General features: G+C 38.7%; 1 protein-coding gene across 2 annotated transcripts in view; it reads right to left on the bottom strand.

The window, feature by feature from the left end:
• Positions 1–251: 251 nt before the first annotated feature.
• The window catches only part of rnf121 (ring finger protein 121), a 57,945-nt gene continuing 37,876 nt past the window's right edge, over positions 252–20,320 (bottom strand). For both annotated transcript variants that reach the window (XM_043221846.1, XM_043221847.1), the window contains 4 exons: positions 12,030–12,150; positions 11,594–11,727; positions 10,396–10,497; positions 252–522 (listed from right to left, as the gene is read on the bottom strand). In XM_043221846.1, the coding sequence (XP_043077781.1) occupies positions 402–522; positions 10,396–10,497; positions 11,594–11,727; positions 12,030–12,150 (478 nt within the window). In that variant the 3' untranslated portion in view covers positions 252–401. The remainder of the gene's footprint in view (positions 523–10,395; positions 10,498–11,593; positions 11,728–12,029; positions 12,151–20,320) is intronic.

Here is a 20,320-nt window from a genome sequence, read left to right as displayed (position 1 = left end):
AATATTACAAATAATTTTAAAATAAAGTGTATAAAATATTTTCTCACATTAATAAAAGTGTAGTGTAATGCACAGTAGCTGCACATGAAGAACACATATTTATGCCTTTTATAAAACTAAATGTGCATTCGGGAAATCAGTTCAATATGCAACATTTACATTACACTAATAATGTATAAATCAAGGTCCAAACTTTAAATAGTCTATAAACAAATGTCTGAAAAGAAAAATGTCAATAAAAACATCCAACATCAGACTGCTCATAAATTTTAATTTGAAGACATATTACCACAGTAAAACACATTAGCATCAGTCATTGAAAAAGTGTCCCTGTGTCAGTGAAACCAAAGATGTATTCACTGCAGAATGAATCAAGCATGCCCGTCCTTATCCTGGTCCTATTACTCCAAACCCAGAATGTAATTGATGCCTTGTACCAGTCCAATGATAATAGGCTGCCAGGCCACAAGGTAGCGCAGCCAGTCAAGTAGCTGTCCGTACATGACATGGGGTCTCTCCCATCTAAGGATGGAGTTAAGGTACTAAATCATTTGTAAATAATTAAGAAAAAAAGTTTTACAATGTGAGAAAGAAAACATGCAAGTTATAACACTCTAGTAGTCATGTTTTGTATTTGTTAATGTTTGCATTAATATATATTTTTTCCTTTTATCAATTAAGTGTGTCAGCACATAGAAACCCATAGAAAATTTCCAAAAGTGATTCAAATCATTGAGTGTTTCTGTGTAAAAGCAAAAGCACTTTATTTGGCCCACCAAAAGTAGATGCAGTAAGGAATCATTAAAGGGTTCATATGATGCAATTTCAAGTTTTCCTTTCTCTGTGGAGTATTACAAGCTGTTAGTGCATAAGATCCCCAAAGTTGCACAGACTAAATGATCAATTATGATGCATTAGGCACATGGGGTCATCTGACGCAGAGACAGAAAGCGTTTTAAAGCAGAGGTCATATTTGTGCAACAGCAGAACAACCACCCTGTTATCTAAGAGCAGCACCCGCATTAAATCTAGCCTATTACATCAGTTTGTGCTTTGCAGAAAAACACACATGCAGCGCAACATGCTAATCAACTGAAAACATTTAGAAAACTTACATCCTTTCTTTAAACAATACAAAACTTGCCTGATTTTGTGATAGCTAGGCTTTCAATCAAATGTGCACTGGCTAAATCACATCATACACACGCTTATAATTTTTCATAAATAAAAAAACCCCAAAACATTCCAATATGAGACTTTACTTTATTATTATGTATTCTTTTATTTATTATTGAATTAATTTGTCGATTTATGGTACGATTTATGAGCAGTTGTTCACAAAGTGAACAAGACAGTTACAATATCATGGTTATGGTTAAATATAGTAAAATAAATACATTTATTTTAATATTAAATATTTCAACACCAGATATAATCACCACTTGAGTAGATTTTAGCAAAAAGACCTGACTGCTTCATTTTGGCTTAGGCCTATATTCGTATACTTTACTGATTTCCATTTTTATACTAATGTGTTAATTCTGCTAAACATTAACAGTAACAGTGCCAAAGCTACCAGTACCTGGTTTAAGGACCATGGTATGCCTGTTCTTAATTGGCCAGCAAACTTGCCTGACCTTAACCCCATAGAAAATTTATAGGGTATTGTGAATGATGCGATATGCCAGACCCAACAATGCAAAAGAGCTGAAGGGCACTATCAGAGCATCCTGGGCTCTCATAACACCACAGACACAGACTGATTGACATGCCATGCCGCATTACTGCAGTAATTCAGGCAAAAGTAGCTCCAACTCAGTATTGAGTGCTGTACATGCTTATACTTTTTGTGTTCATACTTTTCAGTTGGCCAAGATTTCTAAAAATCCTTTCTTTGTATTGGACTTAAGTAATATTCAAATTTTCTGAGATACTGAATTTGTGATTTTCATTAGTTCTAATCATCAAAATTAAAAGAAATAAACATTTGAAATACATCAGTCGTGTCAATCGTGTGTAATGAATGAATATAATATACAAGTTTCACTTTTTTAATGGTGAAATTCTAATTATATGACCAGCACCTGTATATAAAAACGAATAAAAAACGAATAAAAACTAAACTTAATTGTATAGAACATTTTAAAACGGTATTAAAATAAAACAAATTAAAAAATTTAAAAGTATAATAACCTTGGTTAGTATTCATTATCATCAGCGCATTTTATGGAGGACAGTTTTGTTAAGCTTGAAGAATACAAAGGGATGTGCAAAAGCTATTCATAAAAAATGGTGCAATTCCGTCTTTGCTCTTACAGTGTGGCGCTTCTGAATCATTAACTGTAAGTGACATTATATGTTGTTAAGTAATTGCTAACTTTTCAAATGTGGAGTTTTGAACTCGTGCAGCACAAGCCATTGAAATTAATGTTTCGTAGTACACAGCACATTCTGCATCCTGTGTGAAAGGGCCTTAAAACACCTTGTGTGTGTGCATGTTAGAAAGACAGACAGGGCCACTCAAAATAGAGTAGAGACAATTGCAGCTTATGTATTGCAACAACACTTTGTCTGTCACATAACTGTTCCTATTTGGGGCTTGAACTCACAGTAAAGCTACTAATGACATTATTAACTGTCTTTACATTTATTTATCAAGATGTGGATTTTTTTTTTCAGAATTGGAAAATATTTTGGATTCCCAAGCCTCTGCAGCACATACATCCATGTGCACATTTTTTGGCCTGTTGATTTTGGTATGGTTAGGTAAATTTGTACACACTCAAAAAAAAAAAAAAAAAAAAAAAGATTCAAGCTCTTTGATCTGACAAGTAAATACTGTTTGTTTTACTTAAATATATTTATTTTTAAAATATGCATTTATATTGTGTGTATATGATGTAACATAAAATATATTAATAGTTTCACCTATAAGCTTTAGTAATTCAAAATAAATGAGTTCAATAGGGGGAGCACTATTTGCGCATGTGTAAGACCGCGCATTCTCCCTAGTGGATCCGCCATTTTGAGATGCTCCCATTTACACATGGAAATCCATTCTTTGGTAAGTATTCTGTTGTTGTACAAATTTCAAATGTGCCTCACAGTGACATAATGTATGTTATATTCCATAATACTGACCTTGTGCAACAGGTTTGATAAAGTTATGACTTTTTGCTTGGTTTTCAGTAAAGTTAAGTTGGCGGCTAGTTAAGTTAGTTAGCCAGCCCCTCATCAGGCCCACAGGTGAATTCATGTAATCATAACGTTCGGACTATGAATCAGAATTGTTTTGTTCATAGGGGTGATATTGAATGAACATCAGGCTGTATTAAGTTGAATAATCAATGTAATTTAAAAGGTTGAATCAATGTTGTTGTTTTTTTTGTCAGCCTTATAATGTTTTGATGTTCCGATCAAATAGTGAATGTTGATTCAATGCTGAAATTTGATTGACGACTGATACGATCTTTACAACCAAAAATCAATATTGAATGAATGTCCGTTTGCTATCTGGGTAACTGCTTGTTATTTGTGAATTCTAACACAAAGATTTTTTTTTATGTAGCAAGATTTTATGATTTAAGCTGTGTCTACTCTGTTGCTTGTTAAATAGCTAATCCTACTAAATATTAATGTTTTATCATTTTTAATTGTCGGGTGTTTAAATGCAATTTTGACTTGTTGGTAAGCTTTCAAGTATTCCTACACTTGTATACACAGATCTAATATATTTTATCTTTGCAGTTTGATCAGCTATTTTTCTGATTTCTTTCTGGCAACCTCCTAAAGGCTACTTTTTAGAATTAGAGACATTCATGCAAACTTTAATTGAGGACAGAAAGAATTTGAGGACTGTAGATACTGCTTTGGATGTGACTAGTTCAGTGAATCATGTACATTGTTCAGTTCCGGCTTCAGAAGCAAAGAAGCAAATGATAAAACTTGCTGAATATTACATCCCTTTCCACAAAAACACTTTATATAAATTATTTGATGAAAGATCAGAACATAGATTTGCTCTGTTTGACAGAAATCTGGCTAAAACCAGAAAAATTCATTATTCTGGTAAATTCATTACTTTAAATGAGTAAAAAAGTAAAGAGGGAGGTGTTGCTACAATTTATAACAATATTCTTAGTACTTCTCAGAGGGCAGGCTTCATTTGAAGTTTTGGTGCTGCATATAACATTATCTAACACATGCTAGTGATAAATTCCCTGTCATGTTCTTAGTGGCTACTATATACGGGCCACCAGGGCACAGCAGAGATTTCATTAAAGAATTTGCTGATTAAAAAGTTGAAAAACTGCTAGATCTGCTTTTCGACTCTTTTAGAGGAAAACAAACACAACCCCCGGTATTTATTCAATACAAGTCAAGTGGCTTTTTATACTCGTTTCAACTACATGTTCAGTGCAGTAAAGTTGTGTGCAGTAAAGACAGTGTCTTAGCCACATAAAGTGCAAAGTGTACATACTAGTGCAAACAGCAAGGGAGTAAAGTACAGAACCCAGTGTGCAAACTAGTGCAAATAGTGCAAGGAAGGAATACAGTGACTAAATTAATGAAAATTAAATGTCTACAGGTGCTAACATTCCTCAGGTGTACAACAGTAATGATTTCATGAATTACTTTACTTCTAAAATTGATACTATCAGAGATAAAATTGTAAGTATGCAGTTGTCAGCTACAGTCTCACATCAGTTAGTGAGCTATAGTTGTACTTGTAACTGTAATTGTACAATCTTGTTAAATCATCTAAACACTGTCTTAGCTCAGTATGTGAGTTCTTTTGTATTGTGTATTTTGTTGTAAGTGTGACTTCATGTAGCACCAGGTCCTGGAGAAACGTCTCATTTCACAATGTACTGCACAACTATATGTAGTTGAAATGACAATAAAAAGCCACTTGACTAGACTTGACTTGACTTGATCTAAACTAGCAACATGTATGTTAGACCGTATTCCATCTAAACTAATAAAAGATTTGCTTCCAGAACTCACAGACCCTATTTTGACCATTATTAATTAATCATTGTCATTAGGATATGTTCCCAAAACCTTCAAACTGGCTGTAGTAAAGCCTCTTATTAAGAAACCACATCTTGACCCCAAAGACTTAGTAAATTACAGACCAATCTCCCTTTTCTGTCAAAGATACTAGAAAAGGTAGTATCCTCACAACTATATTCATTCTCAGAGAAAAATCACGATTTAGTACTGAGACTGCTCTCAGTTACTAATGACCTTCTATCATCTGATCGTGGTTGTATCCCGTTATTAGTGCTATTAGATCTTAGTGCAAAATTCAATACTATCGATCACAACATTCTCTTGAAGAGACTAGAAAACTATGTTGGCATTAGTGGAAGAGCCTTAACATGGTTCAAATCATATCTACCTGACCGCTACCAATTTGTAGCAGCAAATGAGGAGGTATCATATTGTTCATAAGTAAAATATGGAGTACCACAAGGCTCAGTGCTAGGGCCATTACTTTTCTACCTATACATGTTACCTCTGGGAGATATTATCAAGACACATGGTGTTAGCTTTCACTGCTATGCTGATGATACTCAGCTGTATATTTCATAGTAGCCCGGCAATACACACCAAAATGTGAATCTAACAGAATGCATAGTCGATATAAAAAAACTGGATGATGAGTAACTTCTTAATGCTAAATTCTGAAAAAACTGAGGTGCTAATAATTGGATCTAAAAACCCCACATGTAATAATCAGTCTAAAACAGGGTTGCTCTGTTAATTCTTCATCATCAGTTAGAAACCTAAACGTGCTGCTTGACAGCAATCTTTGGCAGCATGGATAGGTTGTATGTTTGCTTAAAAGTGTCAAAGAGGACAATTTATGAGACTGATATTATGTTTATATCATCTGTTATCTAAATCAATCTTTTCTTTTCAATCATGCAGTGCAACTGCATGACTATTAGTTTGTGAACCAATATTAAAATATTAAAATATTAATAATGAACCAATGGCTCATTAGCAGAGCTGCATAGCCGACATAGCCTGCTAGAATTGATGGATCCATCTAGCTAAATAAGCTGGCATACCATAGAATTTCAGATCCAAATTTAACAACAACTATCTTCCCCTTGCTACGGGACTTGAACTTGCTGCAGATGAGAACTGGACTCTGCTTTTCCCATGTACTTTTTAAGTTGACCTCAGTGTGGATACAATCTTCTGATTTTTAGCAATTCTTTAGCAAATTCAGAAAAACTTGATGATGTAACAGAAACCATGTTTTCTCTCTTTTCCAGCACTTTAGATACAGTTGCTCCTTTACGCGTAAGAAAGATAAAAGAAAACAATCTGACTCTGTAGTATAATGGGCACAGTCGCACCCTAAAGAGAGCAGCCCAAAAAATGGAGCGCAGCTGGAGAAATAAATAAAATATGACAAATAAAATTTGAATGTGAATTTGAGAAAAATAAAACTCTAAGTATTTTGTATAGCCTTATGGGAATGTACCCTATCATACAGAAAACCATTATAAACCGCTAGATCTACAAACATAATTCCTGGTATTTATTTTAAACAGTTACTAAATTATGAAAGCTAAAGCATCAACAGGTGTTGACATTCCTCAAGATCACACTTGTGATGATTTTATGAACTACTTTACTACCAAGGTGCTATCAGAGATAAAATTGTAACCATGCAGCAGTCAGCTATCACATCAGATAATGCACTATAGATTCCCTGAGGAATCATTCCACTCATTCTCTATTATAGGAAAACAATAACTGTTAAAATCATCAAAGTTGTTAAATCATCTAAACCAACAACATGTATGTTAGACCCTAGTTTAAAGACACATCTCTTTAACCTGGGTTACACATAAAACATGAATACGCTTCTATTATTCAATACGTTTAAATATTGTTGGGCTGTATTAATTGAATCAGCTGAAACTGGGAAAACTCCCCATAATATACAATGTGCTTGTTATATTGAAAAAAGAATGGCATCTACACTAATATTAGTCTGCTTCTTTCTCATTCTGTTTCTTAGTTAGTATGCAGATCAAATGAAGATCAACAGCAAGAGATGACATTCATTGGAGACCAGAACACCTAAATGAGCCCTGTGGACAGATCATGGAAAACAGCTAATTTCTAGCAATTACCATCGATTTGATTACACAGAATGTCTCTGCATTTAATAAGAAATTAAGTGTTTATATTGTCATTATACATTACTAGGATTCTATTCTCCTATTTCAGTGCTTTGACACAATCTTTATTGTTAAAAGCACTATATAAATTAAAGTGATTGATTGATTGTTATGCACGACTATTCTGCTGTGATCTTTGTCTGGAACTAATATTGAGTTCTATTATTGTATATACAATTCAACTCACCAGAGTGGCTAGTGGGAGTGACTGCGTTACCCGCCACAGCTGAAAACCACCCGTGTTTGGCAGGTGTTAATGTCAAGCCTTGATTTAACATATAAGGTACATGTACAACAAAGTGGTCATATTGCTGATGATACTAAGTTGTATATTTTATGACAGCCCGGTGATACACACCAAATTGAGAATCTAGCAGAATGCATAGTCGGTATTAAAAAAAGAGATGATGAGTAACTTCTTAATTCTGAAAAAACGGAGGTGCTAATAATTGGACCTAAAAACCCTACATGTAATAATCTAGAACACAGTCTAATGGAGAGATGGCTGCTCTGTAAATTCTTCATCATGAGTTAGGAATCTAGGCGTGCTGCTTGACAGCAATCTTTGCTTCGAAAACCATGTTTCCAGCATCTGTAAAACTGCGTTTTTCAACTATGCTTTCAACGTCTAATGCAGAAATATTAATTCATTTGTTTATGACCTCTAGGTTGGATTATTGTACTGCTTTATTGGGTGGTTGTTCTGCACGCTTGATAAACAAACTTCAGCTAGTCCAAATCGCTGCTCGACAGCAATCTTTGCATTGAAAACCATGTTTTCAGCATCTGCAAAACTGTGTTTTTCCATCTTAAAAATATATCCAAATTACAACCTATGCTTTGTCTATTGCAGAAATATGAATTCATTTGTTTATGACCTCTAGGTTAGATTATTGTAATGCTTTATTGGGTGGTTGTTCTGCAGGCTTGATAAACAAACTTCAGCTAGTCCAAAATGCAGCAGCTAGAGTCCTTACTAGAACTAGGAAGTATGATCATATTAGCCCGGTTCTGTCAACACTGCACTGGCTTCCTATCAAACATAGGATAGATTTTAAAATCTTATTAGTTACCTATGAAGCCCTGAATGGTTTAGCTCCTCAATACTTGAGCAAGCTTTTATCACATTATAGTCCTGCATGCTCGCTGTGTTCTCAAAACTCAAAACATCTGATAATACCTAGAATATCAAAATCGACTGCAGGAGGCAAATCCTTTTCCTATCTAGCACCCAAACTCTGGAACAATCTCCCTAACTCTGTTCACGAAGCAGACACACTCTGTCAGTTTAAATCTAGATTAAAAACACACCTTTTTAACCTAGCCTACAGATAACACACTAATACACTTTTGAATTTTGAATAATCAAAATCCGTTAAAGGAGTGTTAGGCTGCATTAACTAGATCAGCTGGAACCGGGAACAATCCTCATAAAACACAATGTATAATAGTCTTGTTTCTTTCTTATTCTGTACCTCAAAAATAAACATAAACAATAAACAATGCGTTTGGAATGAATTTAAGCATTGAATTTTAAGCATGAAAACAAAGAAAAGAGAACAGTGAGGACAGTAATGAAGTAAAAGTAAAAAAAAAATTAACAAAAAATGTACTTGAGTAAGAGTAAAAGTACCCATCTTTAAACATACTTCTAAAGTATTAGTTACCCCTAAACTCGTTACTACCTATCTCTGCACCCTGTTTATATTTGGTCCCTCTGAGCCATAACTGCTCAAGCCCAGGTCATGTCATGTTTTTTCTTCTTCATGTCTGGAGGAATTTTATTGGTTCCCCATAGTGTTCACAAATCTTGTAAAAAGCATTTATAATGTATGAGATGACTTACACATGCACAGTGGTGTGAAAAAAAATTCTGCATCTTTGTCACACTTTAATGTTTCAGAACAAACAAATAAACTGAAATATTTAAAGATAACAAAAGTAAACACAACTTGCAGTTTTTATTATGAAGGGAAAACAAAATCCAAACCCACATGGCCCTGTGAAAAAGTGCTTGATTAAGATTAAGATCAGAACTTTGAGTAGTCCACTCCAAAGTCTTCATTTTGTTTTTCTTCAGCCATACAGAGGTGGACTTGCTGGAGTGTTTTGGATCACTGTTCTGCTGAAGTTCACTTCAGCTTGGGGTCACAAACAGATGGCCTGACATTTTCCTTTAAAAAAAAAAAAAACCCGGACCATCACACTTTCTCCACCAAAAATCATTAAAAAGTGCATGTTGTTTACTTGTCTTATCTTTCATTAATATTTAAATTTGTTTGATGATCTGAAACATTAAAGTGTGACAAAAATGCAAAAAAAACCCCAAAAAACAGGAAGTGGGCTAACACTTTTTCACACCACTGTATATGCAGTTTAAGTTTAATGTAACTGATTTGAGTGTTTTGGAGATTAAAAAGGATAGGGGTACACCGGTTGACCGGCCCTTAGTGTACTGACGGACAAATAAGAGCAGCTTTCTTTATCACTGTTTTATTGTATAACTTGTCACAAAGCTGTGAACTTGCATGCACTTTTGAAAAGTAGACCTCAGTGCTGTACAGGATGATTTTTATTTTACCTTAAAATTACATTGACTTAATTTGATTTACAAAAACAAACACCTGCTGTAGTTTCTTTGTTTAAGTCATTACACTAAACATTATTTGATTTAACATTTTAGAATAATTTATTTATAGCATATATTTGTTTATGTTTTATTTAGTTTAGTTGGTGAGACCTTTTTTCTTTAAACCAAATTTAAGACAAAAAAACAAATGCTGAATGCTGATTAAGTAACATCTTTGTTTGGACTGTTGTGTGTGTGCTGATTGTGTTGTTTGGATTGTAACTATGAAGTTGTTGCCTTTAATTTCACAAGGCTACAGTTCATATTTGTTTTTATTTAAGAGCAGTTTTACATAGTTTCAACCCAATTTAAAAGCAAAAGCTAAAGGCTGATGTCAGTACAATCTATTTTGTATTGAATGTTCTTACTGTTCAGTTGCTACTGTTAATTTCAGATGGCTACATTTATTGTTTTCAATAGCCAAAAGACAGTTTGTTCTGTTAAATGCCAAATAAACAGGTAATCGTTGTCAGAATTGGCCAGTTTCAGTAAAAAAAATCTGTATGATGACAAAATGGCCATGAAACATCATGATTGTGCATCCCTAAAAAAGGATACGGATTACTGAACATCCTTTTAAGGTCAACTTTTTCTTTGCAGTAAGGACATGTCTGCTTCTTACCCACAATGCACCAGCCACGTATGCAAAATTCATGGAATCTGAGAAAAAATAGGTTAAGGAAACAAATGTGTGTATCTAGTGTACATGCCAGATAATGACAGCTCTATTGTCTGTGGTTTAAAAAGCGTTAGAAATGTTGTCAAACTGTTACATGTATTTTTACAACTACCAATGTCATTTTGAAACTTGAATAAAACCACAAAAAACATAAATACAATACATATAATCAATTCACATTTTGTGACTCATTGTGATAACAATAGTGGCATATACTTTAAGATATGTTGTTCAGGGGATTAAAAGCGTAATACTTATTAATAAGCCTATTCATTATAAAGTATACATTTTTCAGGTTTGCGTTATTGCCATGGAAACACTATATGGATTTTTCTAAAACTAAAACAACATAAAAACCAACAGTCAAAAGAACAAAAAACTAAAAAAACACATCAAGTTACAGAAAGCTGCATTGTATGCACTTTATACCTGTTGAGAACTGAGAGCTAATTATTAGTGCAAATATCAGTGGGTTTCATTCACTAATAATTATGTAGAGTATTTGTCCTGATATTGCGGAGTTCTATGTGTTCCTGGGTCAACATATTTTGCTGACCCTGGAACAACATTTTAATCCAAAAATTTAATTGTGACCTCTTCACCTAAACCTAACCTTACCCATGAGTAATCCCTAAAATCAGAGGAAATGATCGATGAATGATACTGATGTACATGCACCAAACATTGATTGTAAGCCTAAATTTCACAATAACTATAAACTGGTTCTGCAAATCTGATTGGTTAATCACAATGTTGTTCCAGGGTCAACAAAGATGTTGATCTAGGGTCAACAAAGATCAAGTGCAAGTAGGGTCAAGTGCAGTCCATTAGGGTGGCATGACGGTCTGACATCCTCTAATGGGATCAGTGCTCACAGCCCAGGACCATGCAGCTCAACTGAAGTTTACTGAAATCGACAGAACAGGTCCACCATTTACAGTGCATCTGTTACTTTCTTTTTGTTTTTTACTTTCAATGTCAGTTATTTTTAAAGGCCAATATTCAAAATTCAGTAACATTTTAAATCATGACAAATACGACAAATCAACACAAATGTAAAAAAACATGAAAGGATACACATGATTGCAGGACAGCCTGTATGTGTTCTCTATGATTCCTTCTTCACTCACATCTACAAGAATTGGCTGACCACAGACGGCACAGATGCTGTCTGACAGGTGTTTCGTGGGCATTCCAGATGCACTGTAATACTGAAACAACAGATCTATACATCAGGTTGTCCTTACAAAGCAATTTATAACAGATGCAATAATAAAATATATTGATGATTTCTATAAAATAAGTACAAAACAATATGTTAATTAAAACAATTTTCGAAGCTACAAATTCAGCCCTTAGAATCCAGTTTTATAATTTGCTGATATTTTCTGCTTTCCATGAACCCTGGTAAATAAAATTGGAGTGAAAATAGATAATAACTTGAGGACACATTCATGCTTAAGATTTTTCTACATAGTCTGGCTCATCACAGCTTCTTGATTTAAGCTCTTACCCCAACTGTGGATGCCATAAAATCTGCACACATCTCTGCAAAATCCCGACCGAGTACACCATAGTACAGGCCATAAAAGAGAAGTGAAACACCAAAATCCATAGCATCTTCTGGCTTTATTCTGAAACCATAAAGAGAGTTGACATAAATCTCAACATAAATTATCACATCTATGCAGTTGACAACAAGTCTAAGGCTGGGAGATATAGTTTTTGACACTGGTATATTGTTAGAATTATGTTTTTGTATGGGATTATGTTTCATCAGTGATATAACATGAATAAAAATATCAAAATATTTGTATAAGTCTTTCTTTTCCTAAACTTGTAAAAGTGTTTCTTTCCTAAACAATAAAGTTTAAATGTTTAAAAGTTCCATGGCATGAAAATTTAACTTTATGAGGTTTTTTAACATTAATACAAGTTCTCCTAGCCAGCAGTGGCTAGAAATAGCGATAGGTATAAACAAAGACTGGGTATGCAGCTTTGCCTTTGAGAAAATGAAAGCTCAGATGACCTAATCTGGAATATTCCCTTTAGGTCAACATATGGGGAAAGGTTTCATCAGGCAACACATTTTACAGCTGTGCCATTATTCCAGCTAATGTTACAACTAGTCACTAGTCCAGCTAATCACAACAATGCATATACAATACATAACACATGCATAACACGATTGTATATAAACCGTCAGTTTGTTGTTTTACACACATACAATATTTCATAAATGACATAGTCATGAGATGCAATAAAACTTTAGACACGCCCATAACAACAAAAGACAATATATCAAACCTTTTCTGATAAAAAGTGTGTAAACTCAAACATTAGCCTGTTCTTGCATCACTGAAAAAACAGGCCAATCAGAAGAGAGGATCATGAACAGTAATTAGACAGGTCAAAATCAACCTGTTTTTGACAGAGCTCCTAAAAAAAACAATGTAAATAATCTGTAAAAACATAATGAGATGGTTTTTGTTAGCTATACCTAAAATATATATTCTTAAAGAAATCAACACCCAGGTCCACATAGCAAGGAGAGCACACAGCAAGGAGAAAGAGAAGGCTAAGGGGAGAGTGAGAGTAAGAGTAAGGGTAAGGGTAAGGGTAAGGGAGGGGAGGGGAGGAGAGGAGAAAAGAGGAGAGGAGGAGTATTAACTGGTCAGGTGATGGCAAAAAAGTTGTGCCTTCAGAGGTTTTATGAAAATAGCTACAGATTCACGTTTCACTTTCTATTACATCTATTATTATTTACTAAAAAAATGATGTGTGTGAGCACACAAAAGTTCAAGTGCAGTATTGATTGTTGTATGCAAAGACATGAATTTACACAAGGCAAAACCTTTTTCCATGGTAACCCAATTCCTGACAAATATTTTTCTTACTATTCTCATAAAAATGATGTAATAGAATTAAAAATATGAGAGAACAAGACAAACTTAAGTTAAGGTAAGTATCACTCTTCTTTAAAAGAGGAGGAAAGCATTGCTGGATACAAATCAATGAATTACATAAGGCAAAACAGTTTACCATGTTAACTCAATTCCTGACCAATATTTTTCTTACTATTCTCATTAAAAAGATAATAATAATAGTATTTAAAATACGTGAGAACAAGACAAATAATGTCTTTTGACAGTATTGACATTGATGTAATCATGTTTATTTGCTAAAATGAAGCAGCATGAAGCATGTGAATAAACTCTATCAGCATGCAAGAATAGCCTTAAAAAACTGGGTTGCTTCTGGAATACCAAGGAATGGCCCTACATGAGACATTCAGTTTAAATATGCTGTTTGCTTTATAAAAAGGAGCAAACATACTCTCGGAGCTAACTCTTTGGCCCAAAAATTGCTACAAAATGATATACAGGATTTCTGGATAGAAGTTATGAATGCTAGTAAAATTCCTCTGTCTTCTTGTTGTAACAGAAGCAGACTCACACAGCAGATAGGTATGTGCACAAGGTTTATTTACACAGAAGAGCATGTAAGGTACTTGGCAGAAGGAACAGGTAAATATATTGGAGGTAGGTGTTCAGAGGCAGGAAAAAAAGCAATGCTGAACACAGTTCTTATCTTTTCCATGAACAGCTGATGCAAGATGATCTGGGAGACACACACCACAAACACAGTAGATGCAGACAGAGTCACTGGAAACAGCAGGGACCAGGAGGGAACACAACAAGTTTATTTATTAAGGTAAATCCTCAAAAAATCGTTCACAGGAGCAAGAGAGAGAGTCCACTTCAGTGATACGGGCTCGGACACTGGGTGAACTGTGGTGTGTGCTTAAATAGTACTGATTAAGTGCAGGTGTGACTGATTAGTACTCTGGTGAGGTGGATCGCTGTGATTGGGTGGTGACAGAACTAGCGTTGAAGGGGTTACTGGATCTGAAAACACTGCAGATCTCGCAAGAAAGCATTACAGTGACCTATTCAATTGTGGTGATGATTTCATTATTGGGAATGTGTCTTTTAATAATGTCATCTAAGGTTATAAGGTTATCTTCAGTTGTAACTGAAAATTATAGAAACTGAATTGATATTTATTGACATATTGGTATCAAAAATAATGGAAAGCACTGGCTGTTTGGTAGGCAAACGGTTTGCCTAAGATGGTTAATAGTCTGTATATGACACCAACTGACAAAATAATTCATAGATTTGACCTTTGTGACCTCATAAAATTAATAATAATATTCATAGTATAATATTCATATGTATAATATCCGAAATTATACTTCCGGATATTATTATGAATAATATTCATAATAATATCCAGAAGTATAAATAATCATGCGTGAAAATTCCAGTGTCAGTCTACATCCTCGGTGTGAAGAAAAAAAAATTGTGTTTGTAAGAATCTGTCCAGCTACAAATCCATAAATGAGACGTTAAGTAATGTTTGTGAAAATTTTATGGAGAGTATTGACTCTTCCGCAAAGCTGCATCAGCAGACCATGACCACGGGTCTTTTGCACATGTCTCTAAACATGACCTAAATAAATAAATAAAATGTCATCTGTTTTAGGCAAAAGTTTCTCCCAAGGTTTTTTTTCTCCATTCTGCATGGATGGGGTTTTGGTTCCTTGCCGCTGTCGCCTCTGGCTTGCTTTGTTGCGGACACTTAACTTCTAGCGACTATCGTTAAATTGATTACAGAGAGCGTCTCTGCATGTAATAACAAATTGTTCACTCTCGTCATTATACATCCCTATCATCGTATTCTTCTGCTTTATATTGTTCTGTGCTTTGATACAGTATTGTTAAAAGTGCTATATAATTCAAAATGATTGACTGGTCATTGTACTTGGTCACAAAATGTATGTATATATATATATATATATATATATATATATATATATATATATATATATATTGTGACGGGAGGAGCCAACGACAGACACAGTGGGCGTGGCGTCAGGCCTCGGAGAGGCTTTTTATTGACAAAATAAAAATACAAAATAAAGTGTCCAAGGGGGAAAGTGTCCAAATAAAAGGGGGATCTGGTGTCCTCGCCGTGCTCCGGGGAAAGTGCAGGTTTAGGCCGTGTTCCAGGGGGGAAGGGTCCAGGTAAGGGGCGGAGTCCGGCGGTCACACGCGCTCCCCTTTCTTCTGGTCTGGGGTGCGAGGGGCGGCGGCTTCTTCCGCGGCATCTCCGTCGCGTCTTTGCTCCGGGCGGCAGAGTGGGATGAGCACTTCTCGGACGGCGGGGTGAGGTCCATCGCGCACCCTTCCTGGACCCACGAGGACACCAGCGTGCATGCACGGGGGAAGAGACCGGTCTCCCGAGGAGAGGCGCGTTCGGTACTTAACGGCGACGGTAACGAGGCTAACTCAATCCAGGTGTGCCTCGTCACACGCTGCCAGACCTGAACAATACCACGCCCCTCCTCTCGAACACACCCACTCCCGTCGGGAGCCTGGTGAAGGGCGGCGAATAAAGGACGGGGTGAAGATGACAGTAACGAGGAGGGGGCAGCCAACTCGTCACTATATATATATATATATATATATATATATATATATATATATATATATATATATATATATATATATATATATATATATATATATATATATACACAGACGTGGACAAAATTGTTGGTACCCTTTGGTCAATGAAAGAAAAACTCACAATGGTCACAGAAATAACTTTAATCTGACAAAAGTAATAATAAATAAAATTCTATAAATGTTAACCAATGAAAGTCAGACATTGTTTTTCAACCATGCTTCAACAGAATTATTAAAAAAATAAACTCATGAAACAGACCTGGACAAAAATGATGGTACCCCTAACTTAATATTTTGTTGCGCAACCTTTTGAGGCAATCACTGCAATCAAACGCTTCCTGTAACTGTCAATGAGACTTCTGCACCTCTCAGCAGGTATTTTGGCCCACTCCTCATGAGCAAACTGCTCCAGTTGTGTCCGGTTTGAAGGGTGCCTTTTCCAGACTGCATGTTTCAGCTCCTTTCAAAGATGCTCAATAGGATTGAGGTCAGGGCTCATAGAAGGCCACTTTACAATAGTCCAATTTTTTCCTCTTAGCCATTCTTGGGTGTTTTTAGCGGTGTGTTTTGGGTCATTGTCCTGTTGCAAGACCCATGACCTGCGACTGAGACCAAGCTTTCTGACACTGGCTAGTACATTTCTCTCTAGAATTCCTTGATAGTCTTGAGATTTCATTGTACCCTGCACAGATTCAAGACACCCTGTGCCAGACGCAGCAAAGCAGCCCCAGAACATAACAGAGCCTCCTCCATGTTTCACAGTAGGGACAGTGTTCTTTTCTTGATATGCTTCATTTTTTCGTCTGTGAACATACAGCTGATGTGCCTTGGCAAAACTTCGATTTTTGTCTCATCTGTCCACAGGACATTCTCCCAGAAGCTTTGTGGCTTGTCAACATGTAGTTTGGCATATTCCAGTCTTGCTTTTTATGATTCGTTTTCAACAATGGTGTCCTCCTTGGTCGTCTCCCATGTAGTCCACTTTGGCTTAAACAACGACGGATGGTGCGATCTGACACTGATGTTCCTTGAGCATGAAGTTCACCTTGAATCTCTTTAGAAGTCTTTCTAGGCTCTTTTGTTACCATTCGGATTATCCGTCTCTTAGATTTGTCATCAATTTTCCTCCTGCGGCCACGTCCAGGAGGTTGGCTACAGTCCCATGGATCTTAAACTTCTGAATAATATGTGCAACTGTAGTCACAGGAACATCTAGTTGCTTGGAGATGGTCTTATAGCCTTTACCTTTAACATGCTTGTCTATAATTTTCTTTCTGATCTCTTGAGACAACTCTTTCCTTTGCTTCCTCTGGTCCATGTCGAGTGTGGTACACACCATATCACCAAACAACACAGTGATTACCTGGAGCCATATATATAGGCCCAATGGCTGATTACAAGGTTGTAGACACCTGTGATGCTAATTAGTGGACACACCTTGAATTAACATGTCCCTTTGGTCACATTATTTTCAGTGTTTTCTAGGGGTACCATCATTTTTGTCCATGCCTGTTTCGTGAGTTTATTTTTTTAAATAATTCTGTTGAAGCATGGTTGAAAAACAATGTCTGACTTTCATTGGTTAACATTTATAGAATTTTTATTTATTATTACTTTTGTCAGATAACAGTTATTTCTGTGACCATTGTGACTTTTTCTTTCATTGACCAAAGGGTACCAACAATTTTGTCCACGTCTGTATATATATTGTGACGGGCGTCCCGAGCTACCATCAACGTTGCCCTGGGAATAAACCACCATCACCTGGGAAAGCCACTGATCACCGGACTCGCCGCACCTGGAGCTCGTTTGCCGGTGGCCAGATAAGCCACGTCAGGCTCACACTCCAGTGAGCTACCACAATCCTACATGCTGTCTCTGACTGTTATCTCTTTTGTATCTTCTAGAAGCCAGTCCTTGAACAGCGACACGGAGCTAATTCCCCCAAGATTCGCCGTTGCCGTACTCACCGACTGCACCCTGAGCACCGAGCACCCAGAAGATAACGCCACTGACAGCGGTTGTGCCCCGGCTCACCATTCACGTATCACATATATTGTTAAATAAACGTGCCCTCCGGGGTTCAAACGCCTCTGTTTGTGCTGTGCTTCATCCGCCCCGTGACAAGTGGTGGAGAATGCGGGCATGTTGAAGCACTCACAAACACGCGAAACAAAGAGAAGAAAGCGAAACATTACGCCGCGGACGCCATTTTGTTTAAAGGGCACCTACCTCGACTCATCTTTTTTTTCTTCTCTTTGTCCCCCTCCAGCTAAGCGCTCGCGACCCGGCCAGGAGATGGAGGAGCTGCTACAGCAACTCACAGAGGTGTCCCTTCGACAGCAGCAGATTGTAGAACACCTGGCGAACCGACAAGGGCAGCTCGAGCAGGAGTTCGCTGCCCAGGGTGCCGCCGCTCGACCGCGCCCCGCCGTGCCCGATCCCCGCGTTCATGTCGACCGGCCCTGGCTCAAGTCGCCGAGCTCACCCGTCTAGCCCAACATTGGCTACTGGATCAGGACCCGACCCCCGGCCAGATCGTCGAGAGGGTGGTCATCGACCGGCTCTTGCGGGCTCTTCCCCGATCCTACCGCCAGGCGGTCGGCATGCGCAATCCCCGGACGTCCTCAGAGTTAGTGGAAGCGGTCGAGCTGGCTGAAGCGGCACTCAAGAGGGAAGCCGGGGAGCGAGCGCCACCTTTTCCCCGGAGGGCACCCCAGGAGCAGCGCGCGCCGGAGGGCACCTGGCGGCCAGTAGAGCGGGCGGCGGGCCCTGCAGTAAAGGACGAGCCCATGCCCACAGAAGCTTCTACCACCCCAGCTCGGGGCACCCAGGCCTGGCTAGCAGGCAGTGGGTTACACCAGGAGGTGCCCCACGAAGCGCCGGCCGTCCCCATCGTCTTAAACGGGCGCAAGTTGGACGCCGTCCTGGACTCTGGCAGCGTTGTCAGCCTGGTCCAGTCCCGCCTGCTACCTCCCCGTTCCACGCCCCGAAAACGCCTGCCGATAACCTGTGTCCATGGGGATACCAAGAAAGTCTCGACCCGCTGGGTCAAAATAACCACAGCAGGTGGAAGCTGGAACCTGGAGGTAGGCCTCGTCCAAGACCTACCGGTGCCGGTGATCCTCGGGCGGGACTGGCCGGGCTTCCCGGAGGCTCTCAAGACCGCTGCCCGGGCCGACAGCCCATCCAAGCCGCCGGAGAAGAAGAGAGGGGCCCGCCGCCAGACTGCACTCATGACCTCCGACAGCGGGAGAGATGGTGAGTCCCCTCCTAACGCTAACGTATTCTTTGATGTGTTTCAGCAGGTTACTGGAGGGGGCTCATTCGGTCGGGCTCAACGGGACGATGACAGGCTAAAACACTGCTGGGATCAAGTGCGCTTCCTCGAGGGAGAGGAAGTCCGGCCCAGCCCCCATCCTCTCTCGCACTTCATTGTGGAGAACGGTTTGCTCTACTGTGTTGCCCAGCGAAGGGGGGAGGAAAAGCGTCTGTTGGTGGTCCCAAAGTCAAAGGTGGACACGATATTGGAACTGGCCCACGCCCATCCATTGGCGGGACACTTAGGGGCTGCCAACACCACCCAAAGGATCCGGGACCGTTTCCACTGGCCGGGGCTGGACGGAGACGTACGAAACTTTTGCCAGGCCTGCCCTGAATGCCAGCGTACGTCGCCCCGGCCTTCTCCCCCCAGTCCGCTTATACCACTTCCTATCATTGAGGTGCCCTTCGAGCGCATCGGGATGGATCTGGTAGGGCCGCTGCCAAAGTCTGCCCGGGGCCACGAACACATCCTGGTGATTGTCGATTACGCCACCCGGTATCCAGAAGCTATCCCTCTCCGAAGGGCTACCGCCAAGGCCATTGCCCAAGAACTCTTCCTCCTCTCCACCCGTGTCGGCATCCCCAGCGAGATTCTGACCGACCAAGGCACCCCGTTCATGTCCCGTGTGATGGCCGACCTCTGCCGGCTGCTGAAGATTCATCAGCTGCGCACCTCTGTCTACCATCCCCAGACCGACGGCCTGGTCGAAAGATTTAATCAGACCCTCAAACGGATGCTTCGGCGGGTGACGGCCGAGGATCGCAGAGACTGGGACTTACTTCTCCCATACGTCCTCTTCGGGATTCGAGAGGTGCCCCAGGCCTCTACTGGGTTCACACCATTTGAACTGCTGTTTGGCCGTCAGCCCCGAGGCCTGCTGGATGTCGCCAGGGAGGCCTGGGAACAGCAGCAGCAGCCGGCGACCCAGAGGTCGGTCGTCGAACA

This window comes from Puntigrus tetrazona, chromosome 21, assembly GCF_018831695.1.
Source record: "Puntigrus tetrazona isolate hp1 chromosome 21, ASM1883169v1, whole genome shotgun sequence".
NCBI lineage: Eukaryota > Metazoa > Chordata > Actinopteri > Cypriniformes > Cyprinidae > Puntigrus > Puntigrus tetrazona.
The sequence above is the reverse complement of the archived record's forward strand: the minus strand, read 5'-3'. Positions and strand labels throughout refer to the sequence as shown.